General features: G+C 40.6%; 1 protein-coding gene across 3 annotated transcripts in view; it reads left to right on the forward strand.

Annotated features, from left to right (window-relative positions):
* The window catches only part of gab2 (GRB2-associated binding protein 2), an 86,524-nt gene that overhangs the window by 40,340 nt on the left and 26,465 nt on the right, over positions 1–19,719 (forward strand). For all 3 annotated transcript variants that reach the window (XM_088345711.1, XM_088345713.1, XM_088345712.1), the window contains exon 3: positions 11,980–12,283. In XM_088345711.1, coding sequence (XP_088201837.1) covers positions 11,980–12,283 — 304 coding nt within the window. The remainder of the gene's footprint in view (positions 1–11,979; positions 12,284–19,719) is intronic.

Genomic DNA, 19,719 nt, shown 5'->3' on the forward strand with positions numbered 1-19,719 from the left:
GCAAATGGATGAGTCACAACATTAGCTTTTTCTGCTGGGTCTGATCTCTTTGATCTCTTTGTAGTACTCTGGTAAAACTGACAACAAACCCCGCCTCCTGGTCACATGTTAGAAGCCAAAACCAAACCCCACCCCATACCAGCAGATGGCACTGTTGGACTCAGCATTGCAGGACATTTACCAAAAACTATACACATATTTTAGCAGGAATTTCAATAAAATAAAAGTTATTATTACACCCGTTACATACACCCCCCTGAAATTCTGCTAAATATGGGAGTGCTACACTAAACAGAAAAAAAATCACAGCCAAAACGGCAAATACTGATGAAAAAGACACGAAAACTGGTACAGTATTACAAGGAACAAACTGAAGTGCATGTCAGTTCTAAAACTCTCCCAAAAAGGAGTGTGAGAAGAAAGGAGGCGATCAAACTCCTAACTAAGCACAGACTCAAAGATGCCTGTTACATCTCTGAAATATCAAACATTGTTCCTGTAGTTGTAAGTGCTCACATAGGCACAATTCTTGTTTCTTACTCAAGCTTTGTTACTCAAACTGAAAGTGCATCTCTACTGAACTTAAACTAGGAACTAGCAGATATTGCGGACAGAGGATTGTCACCTACCAACTGGTCATTCATCTGACAAATTAGACGACTAGGAGGCCTGATGGACTGGCGGACCCTAAGACCATAACGGTCAGGTTGAGCACAATTAACCTGAGCTTGAAGGTCTGGGACAGTCAAGTCTAAACAGTCAGTATCAGGGGAGTCTGCGTCCGGATGGTCAGTGTTCAATGGGGTCTCGTCTGGGAGACCCATACCCAAAGGGATCATGTTTTCAGAGCGATGTGATGGGCTTTCCGTATTGTCACTTGAAGTATGGTCAACATCTTGTTCGGGGATGTGCTGACTTCCTCGACTGGATGTATCAACACTGCGAGAGTCGGACTGGGCATCAGATCTGCTGTCTAGTGAGTTATCCTCTACCTCTGGATGAACTTGCTCTTCACCTGCCTGTATCACCCAGTTTACTGTACAGACATCACTGTCTTCAACCGCGTCAGGTAAATCAGGGCATACATCGCTTCCATGCATAGCAGCGTCAGACTCTGAGTGTTCAGATTCGCTGGCCAGATCATCCTCTAAGGGCAAGAAGCTAACAGAGAGCAGCAAATTCCTGTGAACTACCTTCTCTTTGCCCGTCAGACAATCCTTGACTCTATAGACATTGAGATCAGGCTTGACTGATATGACTTCATACGGGGTTGACTCCCACTTATCTGCAACTTTGCGTTTCCCCGGGACACCTCTGTTGGCGATCAACACCCGGTCTCCCACGGCGAGGGGTGATCCTTTGGCCCTACGGTTGTACAGCTTGGCATGACGAGTCTGTTCTCTGAGAGTATTCCTCTGTACAATCTGAGCAGCTTCATGTAGATCTTTTTTGAGATGGCTTACAAAGTCAGAGTAGCTGACAACAGCGTCATTGGTATTAGCATGTTGAAACATGACATCGACAGGGAGACGAGGAATCCTACCAAACACTAGGTAAAACGGTGCAAACCCTGTTGTCTCATGCTCTGTGCAGTTATAGCAGAATGTGAGCTGCTGCAGCATTTGTGGCCACTTTGCTTTGGGCTGAGGGGGAAGGGTTCTGATCATATATCCTAATGTTCGGTTGAATCGTTCTGCGATACCATTTCCCATTGGGTGGTACGGAGTCGTATGGGATTTCTGCACCCCTGCCATCTCTAGAAGCTCTTTGATCAGTTTGCTCTCAAAATTAGCTCCCTGATCAGAGTGGATACGCCGAGGGAAACCATAGACAAGGAAGAAATCCTGCCACAGACGGCGAGCAACTTGTTTGGCGGTTTGATTCCTGCAAGGGAAGGCGTGCGCCATCTTGGAGAAATGATCAGTTACGACAAGGACATCTACAGACTTGTTCTCTTGCTCAGCAGTCCAAAAGTCTATACAGACCAACTCCATAGGCTCAGAGGTGACTATGTTCTTGAGTGGTGCACGGTTGTGTGGTTCCGGTGTTTTCCCTACTACACAACGCTGACAGGATTTGACATAATTCACAACATCACGTTCCATGCCATTCCAGAAGAATCGTTGCCTCACCAAAGACAAAGTACGGTTCTGGCCTTGGTGACCTGCTGAGTCATGTAAACCTTGAAGGACTTTCTGTTTCAATGAATCAGGCACCACAAACTGGAACATTTTCTTGGCCATGTGAGGATCTTTCCTTATTTTGTAGAGCATGCCATTCTGTATGGTGAGTCTGCTCCAATGCTTCAGTAGTTTCATCACACTAGGCGACTCGACAGCTCTCTCACGCCTGGTAGGTCTCTTGTGTCTATGCACAAAGTACATGGTTCTGCTTATTGTGTTGTCCTGTTCTTGTAAACTAACAAGCTGACTTTGTGGGAGTGCCGTTGACTGATCTCCCTTCTGCAGAAGATTGAAGTTGGCATCTGTTCCCATCACTTGACCCACGCCACCAGTGGACTGAGCACTGAAGACAGCAGCAACTTCTTCTGATGTCACAGAACCATTGGAGCCTGATGGAATTGCCCTTTTTACTGACTCGTCTGATGTCCCAGCACTCTCGTCTACAACAGCGTGACAATTGTTGGATACTCTGAACACCTCTTGCACAGTCCTGTTGTTCACCCCGTTGACTTGGTCCAAGAGCGAGGTATAGGGCTCGGTAACAAGGCGATGACCCACACATGACTGTACAAATGGCTCACGGCTCAGAGCGTCGGCTACGATGTTCTTTGGGCCTGGAATGTACTTCAGGTCAAAATTGTATGCAGCTAGCTTCGCTACCCACCGCTGTTCACACGCATCAAGTCTTGGTTTGGTCAAAATGTATGTCAGTGGGTTATTGTCGGTCCACGTGGTAAAGTGTCTTCCTTTCAACCAATGGCTGAATTTATCACATACCGCCCATTTCAAAGCAAGAAATTCGAGCCTGTGTGCAGGGTAGTTGAGCTGGGAGCGAGAGAGCGTCTTACTTGCAAAGGCGACTGGTCTGGCTACTTTTCCACCAGGTGGCAGCTGTGACAAGACTGCTCCAATCCCATCGAAGGATGCGTCGACAGCCAGAATAAACGGCGCATCAAAATCTGGGTGGGCCAGAGTGACACCTGTCACGAGGTCGTGCTTCAGTGTTTCAAATGCGTTCTGGCATGCATCGGACCAATCTGCAGGCGTCAGCTTCACTTGACCTTTCTTGCGGGCTCTCTTGCGCTTATGCTTGCCACCAGATTCAGATGTGAGCCTGAACAGAGGTTTTGCCTTCGCAGAACATGCTTCAATGAAGCTTTGGAAATACATCACCATGCCTAGAAAAGATCTGATTTTACTAGGGCATGGCGTCTTGCCATCCGACTCCATTAGATCAGCGACTTGTACGTCATTTATCGCTCTCACCTTCTCGGGGTCAGTCCGAATTCCATCCTCACTGATGACATGCCCAAGAAATTTCACAGTCCGTCTGAGGAAAAAACACTTTTTGGGTGCGAGTTTGAGGTTGTGTTCCTTGAGACGAGTAAACACCACTTGAGGCGTTGGAGTGCAACTTCCTCTGTGGGGGCAAACACCATCAGATCGTCCAGGTAACATAATAGGCTCATGAAATTCTGATCACCGAATATCGACATCATCATCCTCATAAATGTTGCTGGGCTGTTGCAAAGTCCCTGAGAGAGCCGGTTGTACTCGTGAAGCCCGAATGGTGAGGAGAATGCCGTGTACTTTTTGTCATCAGGGTGCAAGGGGACATTGTAGTAGCCTGACGTCAGGTCCATTGTGGAGAAAAAGGCATTTCCCCCAAGTGCGGCCAAAGCATCAGCTTGATGCGGTAGTGGGTAGGCATCCTTTATGGTTCTTGCATTAAGCCTTCTGAAATCAGTACATACCCTTAGTTCTCCATTCCGCTTCCATATGAGAACAAGCGCAGATGCATAGTCGCTAGTCGACTTCTGAATAATTCCTTTCTCTTCCATCTCGTTCAGAGTCGTCCTCAGTTTTTCATACTGACTTGGTGGTATACGTCTGTAGGGTAGACGGAACGGCTTATCATCAACAAGGTGGATACGATGTACAAACTCTTTGGCCTCTCCACAGTCCATCTTATGGCGAGAAAAGATTGACTCGAATTGTTTGATGATATGAAGGAGCTTGTCTTTACACTGCAGCGAAACCTCACATGACTTCAGGTCAATGTCTTGCAGTCCCAAAGCTTCCAATGTACGCATCATGTCCTCTTCTGACCTGGGTCGGACCTCTTTGCTCTGTACACTCTGCACGTTGCACTTGACCTCCTCTGCATTGGGCAGGTCTTCCGCTGCGATACAAGGAGACACATCTGCAATTTTCCTGTTTCTCCTCAGCACCACAACTCTGTCCGTGGGATTAAAGACTTTAACAGGCACCCATCCATCTCCCCAGAGTGGAGTAACAACTCTTCCGACAAGGACTTGTCTGGGCCCAGCTTTTGATTGAGTTGGCTCAACGACCACTGTGCTGCCCGCAGACGTCCCGGCCAACTCAGGTAACTTGCCCCAAATAACGTACTCGGTCCGTGGATTCAGCGTCACGCAACTCTTGATTTTTACTGTCCCTACCTTGTCTGGAATGCAATCACCTCTCCATCTCTCTGTGTTGGAAAGCATTGACAGGAATTGACTGTGGTTATCGGACAGACCGTTGTCAGGAGTGGAAACTAATCTCCAATAGCCATCATTACTTTTCAATTGAGTCAAAATATATTTGATGGCATTGCTGCCAAGGATCATCTGTTCTGTCTGGCCTGGCACCACCATTACTGGTATTATCATTTGGCACCCGTAAACTGTGACGTGAATGTCGTACATATCTCTGGGAGAAACTTGGTGTCCACCGCAGCCTACAATGACATAATCATCGGCCGTGTAACTCATCATATCAGGGAATTGCTGCAGGAGGGACTTAGCCGTGTCCTCACTTACTGTACAAGCCATCGACCCGCTGTCCAACAGCGCTCTGAAAGTGGGGCCTTCTTGCACAAGTACAGGTGTGTAAAACAGTTCGTCAGTCTCCGCTATTCTCTGAAACCCCTGAAAGATCAGCTTCTTCGATGGAGGTATCTTGTTGCTATATAACTCATAAATTGATTTATTATCTTGCATGTCAGGCTTCACATTAGTGGTGGAAGGTATACTCAGTTGATCTGCACTGTTCTCCCCTAAGCGCAGATCAGTTAGTTTCCCTGAGGCAGCGGGACAACTTTCGTCACTGGACAATCACGTCGAGAATGCCCTGGGGCATGGCAGTGAAAGCAAAGGTTTTTGTCTCGGCAATGAGAGAGAGCACTGTGTTCGACTTCTTTGCAAATGATACATGGCTTGGCAGTGAAACCATTGATTCTGGCTCCAGGTCGCCTGGTTGGAGCTCCCCCTCTCTCTTGAAACTGGTTCGAGGTAACACGTAGCAGAACTTTCTCCAACATACTAATAACGTCCGTTAGAGAGACATACTGTGGGCTCGAAGTCTGCGGTGGCTCGTGCACGATTGTTGGACCATGGTTCACCTCAGCTTTGTGTACGGCAATTTCCGCTCTATTCGCAGGTTGTTGTAGGGAATCTGCTTTGTAGCTCTTCTCAGCGTGGTATTCATTCAGCACCTCTAGTACCTCACATGCTGACCACTTTTCGATGGTTTTTGATCTGTAAGTGAGTGCCAGTTCCTTGCATGGGCAGTTCCTAATAAACATGCGAGTAACCTCTATTTCAGGGTTGTCAAATGTTTTGCCCTGCTCACTCAAGCACTCAGAGGCAAGGTCAGATGCTCTGTTTAGTCTCAGCCAGTAGTCATAGGGGTCTTCCTAGTGTTTGGGCAAAGTTGAATAAAAGTCAGCTAAAGGGACAGCAGAGTACTTGGTGCAGCTAAAGTGTTTCCTGAGAAGACTATAAATCATGTCAGGGCGGGTATAGACGTCTATATTACTGTTTCTAATGCCAAACCTAACTACATCTTTAGCTTTTCCTCTCAAATGTATAAGGATTTCCTCTGCTTGCTCTTCAAGTCTCACATTACTCTTTTTAATAAATGTCCTCATTAGATCTTCCCACTCATGTATTTTTATTGAGTCTGAGCCTTCCCCAGTAAATGATGGTGGTTCTTTGAGCTTTCTCTGTGTCACCACCTGAACCTGTGATTCATCTGACACATGACCAGGCTTACTCAACATTTTTGCTACATCTTGTGTAGCAGCAGCGCTAGGAGCTACTATATTGTGTGACTGTATACGTGAGAAAATGCTATCAGCCAATTTATGTCCTATCTCCTGAATAATATTTGTCATCTGATCAGCTACACCCTCAGAAATGTCACTTGTGCTCTGATTAAACATGTTTCAAAGATGTAAATAAGTCAAAATCGCCTGCGTAACACGTCACTGTATAGCAGTTTTAAATACTGTGAGCTGATGGCTTCATGAAATGATGTGGCAGGTAGGACAGTCATCGGTTCGGAGAGCTTGATAGAAGTCACGGGTCACGGCACCAATGTAACCGCGGTGTACGTGTCCCACCAAAGATCCACATTCACGCTGGACTGGATGATGAGGTTTTTATTATTACAGTTTCTGCAAATGGATGAGTCACAACATTAGCTTTTTCTGCTGGGTCTGATCTCTTTGATCTCTTTGTAGTACTCTGGTAAAACTGACGACAAACCCCGCCTCCTGGTCACATGTTAGAAGCCAAAACCAAACCCCACCCCATACCAGCAGATGGCACTGTTGGACTCAGCATTGCAGGACATTTACCAAAAACTATACACATATTTTAGCAGGAATTTCAATAAAATAAAAGTTATTATTACACCCGTTACACATGTGCAAAATTAAATACCCTTATAAATACATGGAAAGGAAAGCGAAAAATATTTACCTTTGGTGTGACCTGACTTGAGCTGGTACAGTGAAGTAGTGGGTGTAAGCAAAGATGGGAGGAGATGGCGGATTCAAAATAAAACTGATTTTAGACCTACCACATTAAAATATTTTCATACCCATAGAAGATTTATTTGATTTCCTTTATTATTTTAATAATAGTCCCTCACGTCGATTAGTAATAGCCATATTCCTTTGCGAGAGTAACGATGCATGTGCCTTCTTCGTATTTCTTGATAATAAAAAGCTTCGTTTCAATCGCTATCAAGTTTTTACTTTGCCCTTTAGCGTCAAGTACAAGATTAGAGATGGTTAATACAGTACAAAAAAATGATTTGTATTTTTACGAAGCAAACGACATTTTAAACTGAACAAAGAAAGTGAAAGGCATTGTGGGAGGGAGTTTTTGTTTTCACCCCGACATTCAGCAAAAATAAACTGTGTTAATGGCAAAGGAGAAAATAGCTACTTTTATTGTTGTTTTTTTAAAAATAACTATATTTATTAAGCGGTATTTTAACTTTTAGCCCTCATTAACCAATCTAAAGTAAAAAAAGACAAAGACGAGCATTGTTGTACTATGTATGAATTGAAATATAGATGGACAGATAGATAGATAGAATTTCCGTAGGGAAATTCACACTTCCAGCAGTCTCCTTTGTTGTTTATTAACAGATTAACAGGATGCCCTCGGGGTGCTTTGTTGTAGTTTAGCCATAGCAAGGTGAATGATGTCACACGCTAGTCCAAAATTTTTACGTCCCTGCAGCAGATGGAAATCTTTGTGTCCAGGGATACACCACCTCGTGTTCACGTAGATAGCGAGTCCACCTCCTCTCCGCTTCCCGCAGGCTTTAGTGTCTCTGTCTAACGGCGCTGAAGCCGGATAGCTCCGGGTGGCTCCACGTCAGCATCCGGGATGCTAGACGTGATTTGGTAGAGAGTTCACATTTACCATGATTACGGACGGTAACGAAGACTTATAATGCTGCTAGCCGCTTAGCCTTAGCTTCGGCTCTGCATCCATGATAGGGCTCCCTCATCACGCCGGCACGAGAATTCTTCAGGGCAAGGAGTTGATTCCTCGAATAAACGCATTTTTGTGCGTTAAAACCCATAACGATAGGATAGAAACTAATCCAAAGTGTAGTTGTCAAACAGGATGAAAAACGTCAAAAATAGAAGCAGACACTTAAAACAAGAAATCACAAAAAGTGCGAAATAACATGGCATTGCTGGAAAGGCAGCGCGGCGGCGGCTGGGTGGTTAGTGCGCAGCCCCACCGTGTGGTGGTTCAGGGTTCAAGTCCAGCTACTGCAGACAGATAATGGGTAATACATGATATTGTATGGACCAATGACCATCTCTCTTGATCAAAACCAGGACTACCCTGCTGTTTCTTTTTGTTCATGGATAATCCTTTGCTAGAAGGTAAAGTAGGTAACCTGCTGTAAGTTTATTTTTTGTGGTATGTACCATATTTAATTTAAAATAAAACTTATATATCAAACTCTTACATTTTGGGCACATCTATAAAAGGGAAGAAAGTCATCAATTATAGAATATTTTCATCCTCATTATGGTGTGACACAAACCAATAGCAGACCATCATCTTATAAAATGTCAACCAATAGCAGACAGGCAGCTTTAAGATGTAACTTAAAGAACACCACATACAATTAATTTTTTGTGCATGATCAATAATTTGTTTTTGATATTTAGTGGCCAAAATCAATCATATTTCACATAGAAACGAGAAAAAATAGTAAGGTACAAACCTCAAATTGCAGGAGTATTGTCATCTACCTTGGGTCTGAAAATACATCTGATTTTACATTGTAATAGGGACGTTGTAACCCAGGACTCTACTCTATCCATAAGGTAATTTGTTATGGCTGTAACTATAGTTAAACCAATCAGATCAAATTGCCGCAAAACTAAATTCTAAGAAAAGTAACGCGCCAAAGTCTTTTCTTCGAAACCCATTTCGAGCCTTCAGAAACATCTCTGTTCGGAGAAAAGCATCTGCCGTTATCAACATAAAACTCCTCAATATTCACTCTTCTGTTTCCTGCCGTGGTAGATGCTAGCTTACATATTAGGCAACAATATTGAGCTATCCCCTTAACGTTTATCCGTCCAACAGGAAACAGACTTCCACCAGTTAAATGTTTTTCAGTGACATTTTTTAATGTGTGTGTGTTTATCAAATTTTGAATTGTTGAAACCGCTGCTGTTTCTGGTTTTACGCATCCAATTGTTACGAATTACATGTATTCATCTTCAAGCTAATCTATTCAAGGTATTGTGATGAGTTTGAAATGTTTTCAGCACAGAAAAGTCAAAATCTGTCAATCAGAATCAAACCTCCACAGTTTTCATTTTAGATTCATGATTTACACATAAAATTCAAATTTTGGCTGGTCTCAATCAAATAAACAGGTTTCCTTTTCTAAACTTGATTTAAGTTGATATCATTGTTTTTGGATTCACTTTAATTGAATGTTGTTTTCTCATATTTTGTCAAAATTAAATATGTAATGTCAAATTCAATTTCAGATGTAATCATGTAGAGGGAGTACATGTCAAGTCATTAAAAATATAATTTTGGGGTTTTAAAGAATATTATTCAATAAATAAGAATAAAATATATTTGAAATTTTAGATCAATGTTAAAAATATTAAAACATTTTGACATGTTAGAGTATGTTTTAAGGTTATAGCAGAAAAAATACCAGAAGGCCTTTATGATTACATTTTGTCATGTATGTATTGTAATAAAACAATCTAATTATCAATTCATGCTTTTATGTACCAATATTGAATATGTCTGAGGTAAAACAATCTAAAAGCTTTGATTCCATTTATTTAAAACCCTGAACCAATATCAATTTTTTTACTCAGTTATACTTCCATCCCACCAATAACATATATCCTTTTACCTGGTGCCAGCTTATGATAACATTTATTTTACTGTATTTATCTGTGTGTAACGCGCACTTGCGTATAACGCGCACCCTTTAATTTTGATAAAAAACCTGTACTAAATTTTGTTTCGCTTTTCCTCAGCTCAAACTTTGTGGTTGGTTGCAATGGGGAAACCTGAGTTGCGGTGGTAAGCGCCCTGTATCCTCACCAGTGATAACATGACACATGAGAAGGCATCAGGTTTAAACTCATCTTCGCATGATTTTACGCACGGTACCAGAGACAAATGGCACAATAAGTGAAAACAATGTGATAATGAGTACTGAAAGTCTTATGCTTTATTTTATGTCATCCGTGTTACTGCCGGCCCAGTAGTTAGGATTCAGTGCTCTCTCTGCCCCGACCTGGGTATGATTCCAGTTGCAACTAATGTTTTGCAATTGTAGTAATGATATTTTTTCACTGATTAATTATTGCACAAATACAGTAAAACACCTTGTATGTAGCGCACCAAAAACTTTGAGTTCTTCTTTGGGTAAAAAAAAACCCGTGCGGTTTACAAGACTAAATATTGTAGGTCTTGTCAGTTTAGTTTTTCCTTAAAAAGATGACCGGTAAATTTCCCATTCATTTTTTTTCTGCCTTTAATGTAAACAAGTTGGACAAAATGTCAACACCAGTCAGTCCAAGTGGTTCATTGAGTTGGGAGGGGCATAGCCATCCTGTACAGGAAGGCCCTCATGAACCGTGGTCAACAGGAAGCTCAAGAGCTCAATGACAGTCAAGTGTCTTTCTTTTGCCCCAAGCAGGACAAGCTTCATTTCTCCCGGGCAATGTCTGCGACCGGAGTTGTCGCTTGGTTCTGTATTGTTTCAGTTGAGAGGCAGGGTTGGGGGGCCAAATCGGGGGGTGGAGGGTGGCTGGAGCTGCAGGATCCCGTTTGTCAGCAGACACGGGCTGGTGGAAGTGCATCGCTGGCCTGTGTCCAAGAAGCTTCCCCCAAGCCTCCTCCCCCGCCTGGCTCGCCTCTTCCTGGTTTATCTCCTTCCTCTCGTATCTCCGGGCTAAAAGATAGCTGCTAAACATGTTTGCAAAGGCGGCTATGCAGCACTGGTTCTTTGTCAACGCTGCCAAAAGCACACAGCAAGGTCTCCCATCAACAAAAGATTCAATTAAAATGATGTACAAATGCTCATAATTAATCAAATCCAATGAAGGATATTCAAACACCAAAAGTGCAGCAACAAATGTAAATGGTAACATTTTTTGGGGTTTTGCGGGGTTATTCTCTACAAAATAATGCAGGACGTTGGGCCAAATTAACCCAGGTATTGGTTCAGTCTAGTTTTTGTGTTTGACCCTGAATTGCGTTATTTCAAATTTGTCCGACCCGATACTTGCGTTGATTTGACCCAAAAACCTTGCGAAAATTCGGGCAAAAAATTAGAAAAATATAGTGGTTTTTTTCTCACTTTAAATCCCTGTAGTTTGTATTCTTCCTTGTTCTTGTAGCAGACATTTTCAGTTGCATTGCACAATACGGCGACATCTAGTGGTCAGATGATATAGACTGTCTCTTAAAGACATTCTCCTAAATATTAGCCATATACGGGTATATCCTTATATTCTTTTTTTTTTTTTTTTTTTCAAGTTTTTTTTTTTCTCTTTTATGTCTCAGATGTTTCCCCTGGAGTGCCATGTCTAATATATAAACAATGTTCACTGGGTTGTAACCAATCGGTAAAGTATTCTACACTTTTCTATAGTGGCAGCATTGAAACTTTAGTGGTGTGGTTGTTGAGGTCACAAACTGTCACGCCAGTGTTTTACTGCTTTGGAAGGGATATCGGCACAGGAAATAAGTTGGGCTCGTAGGCGTAAACACCTGCCACAAACACACACCAAAAACCACACACTCGTGTTTGATTTTGAAAATAGCATTGAAATTATTGGCAAAAACAAAGTTGAGCTGAGGGATGGCAAGTTCAGGCGTTTTTCCTTACCTAGTGCCAACTCCTCGAGGAGTTGTTGTGTTGTAGTGGTGGTTGTAGTTGTAGTATGTCAGCTGCGTCACCAAGTCTTATCTGTCCCGTCCAGGCATGGAAGAAGCGCTGGTTCATTCTGCGCAGCGGGCGCATGAGTGGTGACCCCGATGCACTTGAGTACTACAAGAACGACCACTCCAAGAAGCCCATCCGGGTCATCGACCTACACTGCTGCGAGCAGGTGGATGCTGGCCTGACCTTCAAGAGGAAGGAGTTTCAGGACAGCTTTGTCTTCGACCTCAAAACCTCGGAGCGAACCTTCTACCTTGTGGCTGAGACCGAAGAGGAGATGAATAAGTGGGTGCGAGCCATCTGCCAGCTGTGCGGCTTCAACCAGGCCGACGACAACAACCACGGTGAGGCGGCTTTGCTTCTCCTCCAAGGATTTTAATTTAATTTACTTTTTTTCATGAAGCACTCTGCTTCGGCTCTTTGGCTTCAGCCTACTCCCTCTGTGCACGTGTTTTTGTTTTACATTTCTTGTAATGTCAAGCTTTTTTTGCAAATATTTTGCTGTGTCATAAAAATGAATGAAATAAAATCTAAAAAGCCACAAACAAGATACCACACTGAACACAAGTCCATAAGAAATAGCAGTTTGTTGTTGTAAATGCTAAAAGCCAGAAATTAATACACATTTAAGGCATAAACACTAACGTCAAGTACAGTTGGCACTACAAGAATACTACTACAGATATACGACAAAATTCTACTTTAGAAAAACTACAATAATACTACAAAAATATCACTACGGGAATTCTAAAAAATGTTCAACTACAGTAGTACTACAAAACTAAATATCTAATTTAGTGTCCAAAAGAGGGACTAAATATATTATTTTTACCGTAATTGTGGGAGTTTCAAAACCATTTTGATGAAATTAATTTATTAAAAAACTAAGATATAAATGTATCATGTAGATGTCTGCATGTATACAGCATGTCACAAAAGTGATTACACCCCTCACATTTCTGCAGAGATTTCATGCTAATGTTTAATAGAACATTACTAAAGAAACATCGCTTTGACATAACGAAAAGTATGTAAACTAATGGCCATGGCTTACTGGAAAAGATATGCTCGGGTCTAATAAGACAATCATTTATTTGGCTCAGATGGTGTGAGGCACGTGTGGCAGCAACCTGGTGCGGAGTACAAACATGTTTGTGTCGTGCTTAAGTAAAGCATGGTGTTGGGAATGTCATGGTTTGGGGCTGTATGAGTGCAACTGGAATTGCTGAGTTGCATTTCACAGAGGAAACCATGAACACAAGCATAGACTGTGAAATACTGGAATAATACAAGGAATAATCCCCTCCCTCTAGAAACTGGGTCACAGGGCGATGTTCCAGCCTGACAATGACCCCAAAACACCTCTAAGATGACCAAGGCTAAAGGTAAATGGGATAGACTGGCCAAGCATGTCTCCAGATCTAAACCCAATAGAACATTTTGGGGCATCATTAAGCGGAAGGTAGAGAAGCACAAGATCTTGAATATCCCACATTGTCATGAGCATTCCAGTGGCAATTTGCGAGGCTCTGGTAAAATCCATGGTCAGGAGGATTAGGGTGGTTTTGCAAAATCATATTGGCCACACAAAATATTAAACTTCAGGAACTTTTACTTTAGGGTGTACTTTTGCTACAAGGGGTTTAGCCGCTAATGGCTATATTTTGAGTTTTTGGAGGGGGAAAATAACTTTACACTGCTACATACACTTTGCACAGTCTACCTTTCATTGTGTCAAGACGATGTTTCTTCAGTGTTTTTCAATTAAACATAATTCTAAAATCTCTACAGAAATGTGAGGGATGTACTCACTTTTGTGACTTACTGTATTTATCCATAAATGAAAAAAAGATAGGTCTCCTGGTTGGGCTCCCTTGTAACATTTTTTAACCAAATTTGGCCCATGACTCCAAATACAATTGGACAATTAACATGAAACCAAAAAGTTACTACTGTAGCTTCAAGTTTTCGGGTTTTGTTTCTTTGTTTTCAGCTCCTTCTGCCAGTGACACATGACATATAGGGAAGTCCCTTTGTAAGAGAGAAAAATGTATATGACCACCCGCCCCAAAGAAAAAAAGACAGCCAGTTAATTCCTCATTCGGTTAACATGTTTTTGTGGTCTGTTGTGATGTCACCTTTGAAGAAAGGGAGTGTTTTGTTTAGCAATTGTCTAGCAGTCATGGTGGTTTTTGGTTAGCCAATCGTGCTAACCGACGCTCCCGTCTTAGAACACGTCTGCGAGGAAGGACTTGACTCAGGGGCAGCATGACAGCGAGTCATTGTTGCGTAAATGTCTTTGTTCCTCAAACACAAACATCCCGGACAATCGTGATGATGCTTTGTTTCTTGCAGCTTATTTTTGGAAGGATGTGCCGATGTTTGCAGATTTGGTGTGCGTGTGGGGGGGGGGGGGGGGGGGGGTGATTGTAAATACACCACTCTTTTATTTATTTATTTATTTATTTTTTTTTTTTTGAGGCACTCACTCACAATCCATATGATATTTTAACATGACAGTGTTTACCGCTTGCTACCATACATCTAATTGGCTTATTGGATTGAAAGAAATAATGATGCACTCATTGATTTCAGCCGAAAATAACATAAAATTAAACATAAAGGTTTCTGAAAGAACTATGTTATAATGTCACATTTACGGCAGTGCTTAGTGCTGCTCAATTATTTTCTGTCACCTCTCATACCCCCCCTTCCAAAAAACTCTCGTTTCTTATCTGCATTATTTTGGTGTAATTTTATTAATTAACAGCTTAATTTGTTTGGGGGGGGGGGGGGGGGGTATCTAAAGTAAGGTCAGCCAGACAAGGCTAGCGTTCACTCGGTATGGGGTTGGTGCACGTTGCAGCTGTTTACTTTTAATTTTCCACACAGAACCAGGAGATGCGTTAAATTCTACCGACTTTTTTTTAAAACTTCTTGAATCCTTCTGCTCTACTGCTAATTTATTACAGCATTTCATTACATAAACACAGACTTTGAGTGACATTTAATCAATTTGTCCGTAAAGTTGATTGACTGGCACTAGGGTATGTATGGCGCTTGCTTAATTTACTATTATTATTATGATATTTCTTTGGGAAACACGCAAGTGTGACTCGTTTGTTCCAATAAACTGACCCGACTACCACACCATCGTCATCAATTCCCTCCTACTCCTGTTTTCTTGTCACTATTCACCATTCGTGATTTTTAAAGCAATCACATGCCTTTTATGTTGTTTTATTAGAATGTAATACATGCAAAATGACTAAATTAGCATTTAGTAATAATCCTGTTCTTTAGTTATTCATCATTTGTTATTGTACCTTGATTTTAGCAAGCCAGTGCGAAACAAGCATTTAGTTTGTTTTAATTGGATTCATTCTTTGGGGGCGTTTCATTTTTGAGTTTCTGTTTTTGTTCACACATTTTTACTTTGTTTCATCCCTTAAAATTTAGATTTTTTTTGTCAAGAATTGTTTCCTTTCATTTTCTTTCTCAGGGGAAAATACTGATTTGTCATTACCACCACCATGAAAATGTTTGTTTGCGCATGTGTTATTTTCTCCGGTAAATATTACGCAATATCTTCTGTGTATTTCCAAGAAGTGTTGTTTGAGTAGGCGATGAATTTTGCTGACAAAATTTAGTCAGCAACACGTTTGCGTGCCAATTTCCAATGGACTGTTGATTTTCAATCAGAACTATTTGGCCTTGGCCGTTTGTCTTATAATTTCCAACATCAAAAGCTACGTTTCTAACTCGTTTTTCTGTGGTGTTCACGGACAGACACGAGGTAGTTTTAGAGAACCTGCTGCTCTTCCTCTTTCAAAAAAAGTGCACTTTTTCTAATTTTTTAAATAAGTATTACAGTATAATTTTTTGAAAAAGTATTTATACGTATTAATCTGGATTGAAATGCTAAACAATGACCAAACATTCATTATTTTTTAAACTTATTCAATGACGGATACCAAATGTGTTCTTTTCATGTCATTATCACTGTACAAAATATATGTATGTACTGTGTCATGAAATCATATATAAAATACCTTGTGAAATACATGGGGGGAGGGAGTAAATTGCTTGTTGTTGAAGTTAGTGCACTCATTTTCATTGCACTATTGTTACATTGCACTGTTTTTAATTGCATTTATATTATTATAACTTAGGCCAGTTTTTCTAAGCACTATGTTGTAATTATTAGTTTTTTTGGCCCATCCATTCTGATAGTGTTTTATCTCTTTTCTCTTCAAAGTCTTTATATTTCATGTTTTACTCTGGCGTACTGTGTTTGGTCTTCTTACAAAAAATCACCACAATATAATTAACATGTCTTATTCCTGATGTTACATTTTTATTTTCTAACCCCCCAAAAAAAGTATTTTATTTTTCGGTTGCCATCTCTCACGTCAGTTTAGCTCTGGGGTTTAAACTAATTGCCCGGGGCCTGATTGCTGCCCCCAGGATGATAGTTTGAGGCCCCTGCCTTAGTATGAAAGTTAAAGGAACAGCATGTATTATTTGCCCACTAGATGTCACTGTATTTTGTCTTGCCACCAAAAACGAGTGCTAAAAGCACAATGGAAGAAGACAACATACGGAGACTCTGTGACAAAATCACCTTGTTACTTTTAAAAAAAGAGAAATAAACAAATAAACAAAATAAAAAAGGACAAAAAACTGAAATGGGAAAAAATAAATAAGAAAAAAGTAAAACTCAAGAAAAATGAAAAAAATAGAAAAATAAAAAGTGAAAATAAAGAGAAAATTGCATATTTTTTGTCGTTTTTCTCTTTAATTTCTTTATTTTTTCTTTCCTTTTTGTTTATCTTTCTCCTTTTGATTTTTTGCCTTTGTTTCCTCTACTTTTCTTTTATTCCCTTCTTTTATTTTCCTTTTTTTAAGAAAAATGTTTTCCCTATTTTTGTGTTTTTTGAAAAAGGTAAAGTATTCAGTCCCTCTAGTTTGTAGTCTTCTTGGACTTATTTTTGGTTGCACTACACATACAGCGACATTTAGTGGACAAATATAAAACACTGTCCCTTTAAAAGCAGCGGGATGTTTTTATCAGCACTGTTTGGCCCGAAATAAAACCAATTTGGCCCAACTTCACCTGGACCCATGTTCAGCTGCCCCCAACTCAATTGAGTTTGAGACCCCTGGTTTAGCTTATCAAATTTGGACCAATAATGGCCTTTGGCACTGAATGTGCGGAATATTTTATAAAAAAATGTCTGTTTACATTAGACATTTGGCTGTTATAGGTTCAATAACAATCGGTCCAATCTTTATTGTGTTTCCCTATTAAAACCTACGTGTAAAATTAACCAGTTGTACTTTTCAATAGCATGGTATATAAATGCAAAGAAAATACACCAAGCTTTGCAAGTGCCCGGTTTTGCAATTGGAAAAAAACGAATAGACGGAGGAAGCAATTTCCTTAATGGTTTCACAACAGATTGCTCTTGAAGAAAGCAAGGAAAAAAAGGCCACTGTCAGCGTTGCGAATTAACCTCCGTGGCAAAGTGATGGCTGAGAGTGGGCGCCGTGCCAAAAAAATACCCCTGTTGCATTCACACATTTCCGGAGTCACTCCAACAGCACACCAAGACACTTTTCTAATTGATTACATCATTGATTCCTCAATTCAACCCCAATTTACGCCACATTATAGCAACTTAGAGTGGGTTTTTGGGGTTTTTAAGGGTTATTGATCTATCTTCGTTATTCATTATCCATTATCCATTATCGGTCAGTTCATTATATGCTACAAAGCCTAGGAGCCGGGACACTTACTCTCAGCCAAAAGGCTAAGCTAAGGTCCTAGCCCTAAAGCCTTGTTGCGATGTCACAGCACTCTTAAATGAACAGTAACAAAAAAGTCGAAACTCAGTGAAGGATTTTGAGGTTTATGCATAACAATTTAACTAGAGATGACGTGCATGACGTGACTTTTGAACCGGTGCTTCTAGTGCAGGGCCAAAAGTGCAACTCTTTCACCGGTCACAAAATTCATCATGGAGTATGTTTAGATGCAGGCAATAATCCGATTGGAAAAAGAACATTTTCATTATTCATATTATGTAAAACCAAGTACTGTAAACACATACAATGATCCGATTAAGGTCTTTGTCCAACTACAAGTTGTTTTATTGCAATTGATGGGTTAGTGCTTTAAAGTTCTGTATACTTGTGCATGTTTATGTGTTCGAGTAATCCGATCATAGTATTCCTTTTCAGGGATATTTTCATGCAGCAAGGCACTGTGGGACTTTAAGAACAGAGACTCTGAACCTTACCCACTAGAAACGTTTCCTATGTATTTCTCTGGGACATTCACATTTTTTCTAAAAAATCATGAAGTGTATCCATCTATATATATTAGGGGTCGGGCACCTTTTTGATGCCATAATGGCAAAATATTTTTATTTCTATATTTTTGGGGGGGGGAGAGAACCCACTATCCAGACAAAAGTGAATATGTCCGTGTATTTTATTCTACACGGGTAAAGTTAGATGATTAGATACAAATTTTAAAATACTAATGATGCTAGACCCTGTGTCCCGTATCAACAAAAATACCACTTCAAATTTGTATCCCTCCCGCAGTTACTTGAGATCTTTCAAGCCCATTTTATTATCTACTATCATTTTTTTCATGAATAATGGTTTCAAAACAAAGGTGCAATCAATACTTATGTTAAAATGTCAACGGAAGTTTTCCGGCTGTACAGTATTTCCCCTCATCTTGATGGGCACGAATGAGAAAGAAGGAAGCATGCTGTTTGTGTGTGCAGAGATCCGCCCACACCTACTCCTCACCCAATCGAATTGCTCTGCTCTATTTGACATCTGTTTCGGGGAGTTGACAGTTTGTGCTGTGGGTTTTCATCATTTAAATGTCTCAACAATGAACATACATTATTTAATGAGCTACCATTTAAAGGATTCTTTGGTGACGTACAGCTAAAACGGGTCTTTTGGTGTGACACCTTGACTGTAAATTTTAGTGGGAACTCTGCCCTTTATATACCTGAGATAACTGTTCTCAATCCCAACGTAACATTGGCTTTGCACGTGTCTTATTCTGAAAAAGGCAAATCACACTCTTAACAATTCAGATGAAAATTGCATGAGCAAACTTTTATGCCTGAGGCATATGTACTAGTGAAAAGAGCCACATATGGCTCGCGAGCCATAGATACCCAACTGCTGACATGTATAGTGGATGCCACAGTTACATTCATCTATATATTGTGCAAGTCATATCCACATAAGAGCACAATTTGTAAATGCCGGAATTTAGCAATGGAGCACACTTTTGGAGAGGGGAGGGAACAAACATGGTGACTTATTGAATTCGATGATTGACATGAATTAAATTATTATTTTAAGTCAAAGTTACATGCGTAAACTACGTCAACTTGCGTTGTGACGTATTTCATGCTTTGCTCTTGCAATCGGATTAATGTATATGTAGACATCCTACATACAGATTTATTTGTTTGTCTCTGGGCATGTAGACGATCATTCAGATTGCTCCAGACATCCTATATTCCTATTAAAATCAAATTATTACCTGGATGTAAAATTAATCATTTATTATGTTTTGATCATGTTTTAAAATTGTCTTGGTTGGGAATGTTTATTTGGCATCAGTATTGATAATCGTACATACTTAATTCAGTTTTTATACAAAAATGTATCCGTTAGTCAACATGTAAAGATGTTAATAAAGTAGTGAAACGTGCAGAATGACGACTTAGGGTAGCCGAAG

Source organism: Urocampus carinirostris, chromosome 10 (genome assembly GCF_059441175.1).
Source record: "Urocampus carinirostris isolate Australia breed hairy pipefish chromosome 10, RoL_Ucar_1.0, whole genome shotgun sequence".
NCBI lineage: Eukaryota > Metazoa > Chordata > Actinopteri > Syngnathiformes > Syngnathidae > Urocampus > Urocampus carinirostris.